Source organism: Acanthaster planci, linkage group LG04 (assembly GCF_054643075.1).
Source record: "Acanthaster planci isolate LZ-2023a linkage group LG04, COTS_SCS, whole genome shotgun sequence".
NCBI lineage: Eukaryota > Metazoa > Echinodermata > Asteroidea > Valvatida > Acanthasteridae > Acanthaster > Acanthaster planci.
Genome location: NC_141780.1, coordinates 5830248 through 5837941, shown reverse-complemented (window position 1 = coordinate 5837941; position 7694 = coordinate 5830248). Strand labels below are relative to the sequence as shown.

The following is a 7694-nucleotide window of genomic DNA, read 5'->3' as shown; positions in this document are numbered from 1 at the left end:
GTTCAAGGACGTCGATACAAAGGTGCGCGCATGGGCTGACACAACAATGTCGAGGACGCTCATAAGGTGTGCATTTGAAGGAAACATGGTAAATTGTGAAGACATTTTTAAAAAGCTACACCGTTGCCGGTTATACTGTAATCACGAAAATACACAAGCCCTAAGCTCTGCCGCCAGGTTGCTGAAACGTCAGACACAGAGTCCAGACCTCTGGACCTCTGGTTTTGTTCTCCACGCGCGGCATCGCTGGGATCCACGCTTTATAAGTAGGATAAAGGAGACTTTTGCTTGGGCCAATTTCATAGAGCTGCTTAAGCACAGAACTTGCTTAAGCACGAAAAAACCTTGCTTAATAAACAAAGGTTACTAGCTCAAACTCTATGTGATTGTCATGCTAACCGAAAGACAGGTGAATACCATTCCAAAACTATATATATCATCAGAAATTTTGGCTGGTAACCTGATTTGTATTTTGCTTAAGCAGCGCTATGAAATTGGCCCTGCAGTTTTGAGGTTATAACAACCCATTTTCTTTACAAAACAAAAAAACAAAAACAAAATACATGTTGCTTTTTAGAGTAACCTTGCAATTTAGGATAAGAAAATTTCCTTTTGATACATATTTTAAACTGTAGCATTTGGTTGTCACCAAAAGTTGGTGGATCCTGCGCTTTCACAGAGCGAACTATAGTGAGTTTAACGCCCCCCCCCCCCTCTGTGGAAGCGAAAGCTTGATGGGAAGCTGAAGGTTGGCAGCACTGCACTCGCTGCGCTGGAAAAGGAGAAAAGTCACCAGCGTAAGACTAGCCAATCTTTCATAACCGTGTGTCTTCCCGCGCCCAAGTAATTGCTCACTCCCTGTACGTAACAATGTTTGGGTTGCAGCTATACGAAGCCGACAGCGGTTAACACGCCATGCAGAATTTTGTGGAGTCGCAAACCTGCATCGCTTCAAGCTTCCCGAGGTCGGAGCGGCCTTTCTGGATAAGAGCGAGCGAAGTATGACGTGACCATTGAAAACCAGGTGGGGGTTTTCTTGGATGGTTCCCGACATACCGGCCCTGATTGTCGGTGGGGGCTTTGACTAAAACGTAAATTATATATTCCATTGTCTTAATGAGCAATTTCGAGGGTCAATCGTTTTTAAGTTTAGTTAATATTATATAATATAAACGAACATCGATGAAAGTGAACTCGTTTGTATCTCCCGAACTGCACTGTTTGTAAAAAGGAAGGGGGGACTTCAGTAAGACTTCTGTTTATTCTAGTCAGATTAACAGACCAATGCATGTCTCTGGAAGATGTCGACGATTATTTTGTTCTAATTACCAGGGGTCTGCCTCCAAATGAAATGCACGACGAATCCTATACTGGGGTCGAAAAACTGTAACAAATGGCGAATGACATGATTTGGAAACATCATTTATTCATTTCTCTTCATGGAAAAAAATGTATCAATGAAGATAATCATTGATTATCTGATTAATTATTAAATGATTAACGCTGAATGCGCTGAAGGCAGTGGGATCTCTGGTGCACTGATAAATCGTAAGCAAATTTGCAGTTGATTTTCTCTCAGAAATTACATTCGAAGTGCAAACCTTCTTTTGTGTTTATATCATTATTTGATATACTTTTCTCAGGATAGCTTTTAACATAATATTAATTTGCGGAAGTGCGTGTGAGTGTTCAAGTGCCAAGTAGTGTAGAGCAGACTGTCAAACCTGTTAAACCTAGGTAAGCAACTTTTCATAATGTCAGTTTCTGTGAGACAAATTAAATTTTTTATTTAGCCTTGTGACAAATTTTATCATGTTTACTGTATTACACTATTACACTATTGGTATTTTTTATTTAACATTAGCCCGTACAACACGTAGTTCATTTCAGATTAATAAAATAGCTAAGAAAACAAAATCCTCCTGCTGTAATTGCAAACTCTTTCTTTATAATCTAATTAAAAACCTTGTTTCAATATTATTTACAAGCTTTTTGACATTTTAAATCCAATTATATTTCTTAAATCGCTGCATTCTTCAATTTTCTTCCCTACGGTATTTCCATAGATTCAATCATTTTTGGGGTCAGTTTTTACTATATCCAGACTCATTTAAGTGAACCATTCAACAAACACTTCGTTTTAGTTTGAAATTAGGTCAGCAAATTTGTTTTCTTTCAAACAAACAACCGTTTAAACTGAAAGCGTTAAAAGGTATACATGACTACGAATGTAACTTCAATCTGAAATATGCTAGATAGGAAAACCTGCTGGAAGGTGTGAAATTCAACAGCACGGGTTACCGTGCAGATTATTTCAGATTTATTATCGATGTAACAAACTGCAAATATAACGAGGATAGACGCTTGGGGTCTGTAAAAAGGTACATTCTGGGCCTCCAGTCTGGGCAAATTTACATGTTACTTATGATTTTTTTATTACAGAAATGTTTTCTTTCTATAATAAAAAAAATCATAACATGGGCAATTTTCACAGCACACGCATGGAAGAGGCATGTTTATGACGTGTGCCTAATCACTACAAACGTTTCGGTTGAGAAAGGTTTAACAAACAGTAATCCAACTTGAGCATTATTGTCCTGAGCAGAATAGGGCACCCCATCGATAGCCGGACGTCAGGTGTATTCAGGGACAAATCAATATTTTCTCGTTTCACCTCCTAGCTCCAACATCGTCATTGTAAATTAAAAACTTAGGCAAATATTTCACACTAACAAATGAACAATGATTTGATCAACGTTAACTACTGAGTATGGGAGGAAAGCATATCAGTCTTAGGGTCAACCGCCGTTGACAAAAATCAAATATGTTTTTGAGGTTCATTTTTTGTGTGTCTCTCCTTAATTTCAATTTCTGTTCCGGGGAAATTCCCACATACTACTGTACCATTTTGTCTTACACTCTATTTTTACTTTCTACTATGCTATTTTTTCTTCAATGAGCTACTTTATTTATGGTGTGTTTTAGGGTAATATAAATGTAAAAGGAAAAGCAGAACAAGGACAATTATTGAAACACAATAATCAGAAATGTTCCATAATCGTCAAATAAGCGACGTTATATACAAAGACAGAGTGCTGGATGTAGATCTCCTCGGTCGGGAGGAGTCAGGCCAGGCCACACACTCGTCTACTTGTCCTTGTCCCGGACGAAGGAGGCGAAGAGGCTGCCGTCCGTTTGCATCAGGTTGTCGGGCGTGTCGAATTCAGCCACTTTACCCTCGTTCAAGACCAGAATTTTGTCCGAGTTCAAGATGGTGGCGATTCGGTGCTGGAAAATGAACAAAATACAACAGAAACGGTTCTCAATCTCTGAAATCCCTAGTTTCACTTTCTCTAAAAGTCACTGTTAAGGAAAGCGAAAGAATCATGCATCTCAACGCAACGCAAGATACGAGAAAGGTACCGGTACTCCGTGGCCCACCCAGGATAAGGCGAGGGCTTCGACCGGAATTAATACTCTCTAAAATAGCTCCCCGTCGCCAGTTGAAGTGCAGTGGACTGGGATGTAGAACTGTATCAAGCCATAAGATTTAGGTGCATATTGTAACTTCATTTTTCAGAGAGAAAAAAAATAAAATATTAAAACTCCGGGGGAAGCTCAGGAGCTTTGAGCCTTCCCCTCTTGGTTGCGCCGCTGCGGGTACTCTGTCCTCGAACGTTCGAATCGTGATTAATTAAATGCTACTTTCCGACGTCAGTGCAAAATAAGAAACAGCGAAAATTTACAGATTACTCTGTAGTTCTTTTACTTATGCTCTGCTAAAATTCAATCAACATAGGTTAATTGAAATACAGCTTTCCATATCTTTACCTTTCAACTTCTAACCTCATTTGTTCCCATTTCAAGTGTGTTCCTGAGCTTTTTTAATGACGACACGAATTTCACCATTGGAAAACAATGATTGGGCAGAATTTACAATGTTGCGCCGTCCCCGTTATCAACGATTACCAACATGCAATCGATGTGCGTTTTGTACTCCACGATTGGTTTTGTATTATATAAACAGAGGTTTTGTATTAAATAAACAGGTTTTCTTACGGCAATGGTCAGGACAGTTCTGTCGGCAAAGGCAGTGACGACCACCTTCTGAAGTAGCTTGTCCTATAAAATAAATGCAAAGAATTGAAAAAAAACTAAGATAGAGCACCGGGCCATTTGCACTGTCTGAGACTTCGGCTTTGTCTCCGGCTTCGGAACTGTTTAAGGTTGTATTATTGACATCAACCAGAAACCTGGGTCTGAATGGGTGTCAGTTCGGGCATGTGTCCCAACAAGGCTCCTCGTCCAAGACATTTCTACGGGGCACAGTTGATGTTTTGGGGAGAGGATGTAATCATTGATAGTCCATCCAGACTTCAAAACATTCACATCCAAACAGAATCGATTGTCACTGCATTTAAAACTATGATCCTGTGGTCAGTTTGACCTATCTTAGAAAATTTATCATAACTCTATCAAAATAATTAGCTTTGGATTCTTGATGTCTCAGGAAAAGGCGTATCTTCCAAATCATACCCGCTGTGTATTAATGCACTTATATATATCATTCGAATCGACCTCTACTTTCGGCGTATTGTGTTAAAGTTCTCACAACTGCAATGGCTGTTGTAATGCAAATACAAATTTTCTCGTGAAATCTTACCGTCTCTAAATCGATAGAGGCGGTCGCCTCGTCCATGATGAGGATACGAGACTTGCGCAGGAAGGCGCGAGCCAGACAGAACAGTTGCCGCTGACCCACGCTGAAATTCTCACCACCCTCGGTCACCAAGGCATCTGCAAATTTAAACCATTAGTGAATCGTCGTAATATAGTATCAAAAAACTCAGAGTAATAAGGAAATTCATAAATAAAACGTATACATAACTTAAAGAATTATTTAGCGCAGTCCCCATACGAGGACCGTGCTCCTCCCCACCTATCGCAATTATTCGGCATTTCATTCGTTGATTGAAACCTCAGTTTTCTGCACATTGGCGACATTGAACATTCCCCAAAGTTGGTCACAATTTTAATGATATTATTTATTATTTTAATATTATACACATCGCTTGCCCCTCATTTCTGTGTGAATTTTTTTCAGTAGTTCATACAGGATATGAATTTATGGTCTAGTTTCTGCCTCTTACCTAGACCTCCGTCCAGTTCAGCCACAACGTCTTTGAGCTGGGCGATTTCAAGGGACTCCCACAACTGGCTGTCGGTCTTTTCGTGAAGTGGGTCCAAATTTCCCCTGTCCGGTACAATTTTTAAAAATTTTACTTCAGTGACCGTCTGTTGATTTCAAACACACTGGTAAATCGCTCTTCAAACGGTATCTAAGTAAGGACTCATGGAAGCAACAGCAAATACGAACTCGGTAATCGACAGCAGGGTTAAATTTTGGCACTTGTAACTAACAATTTATTTGGGTTGTCGGTCTCGGGCTGGGTGTTTGGTTGATTTGCTGTTCTTGCAAGGAGCCATACCTTTTCATCATCCGTTGAGTACCTCTGTGAGGGGACATATTAGCATTTGAAATTGTCCAGCCTTCTATACTGACAGCACCTGCAGTGCTGCTTTGGCACACGACGGTACGTTGGAAAGTAAGATCAGTCCTTGAAGTCTAATTAAGATGCATTATTTCATTATTTTCAATATCAATCTTGCCGCAGTTTTTCTTCATAACACGAATTAACGCCGATCACCTGATGGTTCCAGTGAACAGCACAGGATCCTGAGGAATGATGGACACCCTGCTTCTGAGTGTCTGCAGCGGAACCGACTTGATGTCAATACCGTCGATGAGAATGCGACCTGTAAACAGTACCAGTGAAACCTATCGTTGCTCCATTCTCAAACGGTACTTTTCATCCACTTTTATAGAAGCAGGTCCAAAATAAGGAAGGTAAACTCAACTAATTTTCTGTTAACTGAGGCGATACAATATTTTTCTATTCCTATTGCATACATGTGACACGGCTACCAATAAAATGGCAGAAAAAGTAGGCATAGTTGTTTGTTGCGCATATATCAGAGAGGTAATGCTGTTTTTGTCTTTTCAGGCATACATTCCATTTCTCAAATTCTCATAATTTTTCTGTACCTCCAAATATATCGATGACGCGTAGTAGAGCAAGAGTTAGGGAAGATTTTCCAGCTCCTGTCCGGCCGCAGATTCCAACCTACGGAAACAAATCACCTTGAGAACATTTACTCACTTCTATTATTACAGTACTATTTATTACTTTTTTGGTGCCCTGTTACTAGATTTTTTTAAAGCGTTCTCGATGAGTAAATTCTCCATTCAGACCTTACAACTTTTGCAAAGTTACCAAATTTGCTAAAGATTATCAAGCTGAACGAAAGCAGACCAATTATGGCCAAGGACCAACGTCGGATTGTTATCCAATGTCAAGCTGAGACATAATTGTACGGGGTGGTGCAGCAAATTTGTTCGCACAACCTACCTTTTCCCCGGGCGAAACATCCACCGACACGGCCCGCAACACGGGGTCCGAGTCTGCCGAGTAGCGGACAGAGGCCCGGTCGAACTGGATCCGACCGTTCCTTGGCCAGTCCTCGGGAGGGTCCCTCCCTGAAAAACGAGGAGGAAAATTTATCTGTGAATTTCAGGGGGATTAATACACTTCTTATATTGTTTTGATTAAGTATAATGTTGTAGGTAGAACTGTAAGGATCACTCTGAGTACCTTCGTATTGCTCACTCTCCACGTTGGAATAGAAAGCTACTCGTTCCACGGAGTTCATCTGCATCTCAGTGTCCGCCACTCCGCGAACGAGGAGGTTGAGAAATCCTGCGATCTGGGATGGATATTGGAATTTAGTCACGCTAAGACGTTAGTATGAAATTTCAGTTTGCTGTGTTTGGAACTATTTCTGCTATAACGGCTGCTATTTCCGCTATATCTTATTTCGCTCTTATCACACGTTTACACGTTCCATGCTGAGAGACCAGAATAATGTACCTCTGCGCGTAGAATTGCTCAACAGGTGACATATCAAAGGAATAACTTTGACTTCAGTGAAAAGCAGTTTTAAGTAATGATAACAATCCACACTCCAAAGCCCAACCAGCTCTAAGGGAATATGTAAGCTTCTTTGATTCTCTGAAGCGCGAACACAGGGAAAGAAAGTCGTTTTGGGAGTTCCGTATCCATCATGCTTATCACTGACTAGTTTTGAACAGTTCTCAGGAATGTTTGAAAAACACTTCAAACCATCCACGTGATAGGCACCCGACAAATAGTATTCAAACTGTGTCTTATGCTGATGAGTATAAATTAAGAAATCAGACTGTCCATGCCATTTTGAAGACTGACCTGCAGCGAGTAGGTGACGCCAAGTCCCACCAGGCTAGGCTCCAAGCCCAGAGTCAGGGCACCAACCAAGGTTGTCATACCTGCAACAAGCACTATAAGGGCACCGATGAAATCCTGCATAAAGAAACAGGAACAAGTCAGAGTAAAAAGTGCCGTGTGTGGCAATCACAATACACTCTCTATATATTCTCTATTGTACTTCAGGCTGCACTTAGAAAATGGCAAACCATTGATGAAGGAAATCGAAAGACTGTTTTCACTGAAAGTGTATTCCTATCCGTATGAGTTCACGGTAAGTGATGACAGCGAGAAATTTTATTGAAAATCGCTTCTCCAAACTGGGATAAAGAT

General features: G+C 40.5%; 1 protein-coding gene across 1 annotated transcript in view; it reads right to left on the bottom strand.

The window, feature by feature from the left end:
* Positions 1-1406: 1406 nt before the first annotated feature.
* LOC110974304 (ATP-binding cassette sub-family C member 9-like) overlaps positions 1407-7694 on the bottom strand; it is a 29138-nt gene continuing 22850 nt past the window's right edge. Inside the window, exons 24-32 of the mRNA XM_022225851.2 lie at positions 7344-7457; positions 6714-6825; positions 6471-6598; positions 6107-6185; positions 5709-5817; positions 5151-5254; positions 4664-4797; positions 4060-4122; positions 1407-3288 (exon numbers count right to left, since the gene is read on the bottom strand). Of these exons, the coding sequence (XP_022081543.2) occupies positions 3148-3288; positions 4060-4122; positions 4664-4797; positions 5151-5254; positions 5709-5817; positions 6107-6185; positions 6471-6598; positions 6714-6825; positions 7344-7457 (984 nt within the window). The 3' untranslated portion in view covers positions 1407-3147. The remainder of the gene's footprint in view (positions 3289-4059; positions 4123-4663; positions 4798-5150; positions 5255-5708; positions 5818-6106; positions 6186-6470; positions 6599-6713; positions 6826-7343; positions 7458-7694) is intronic.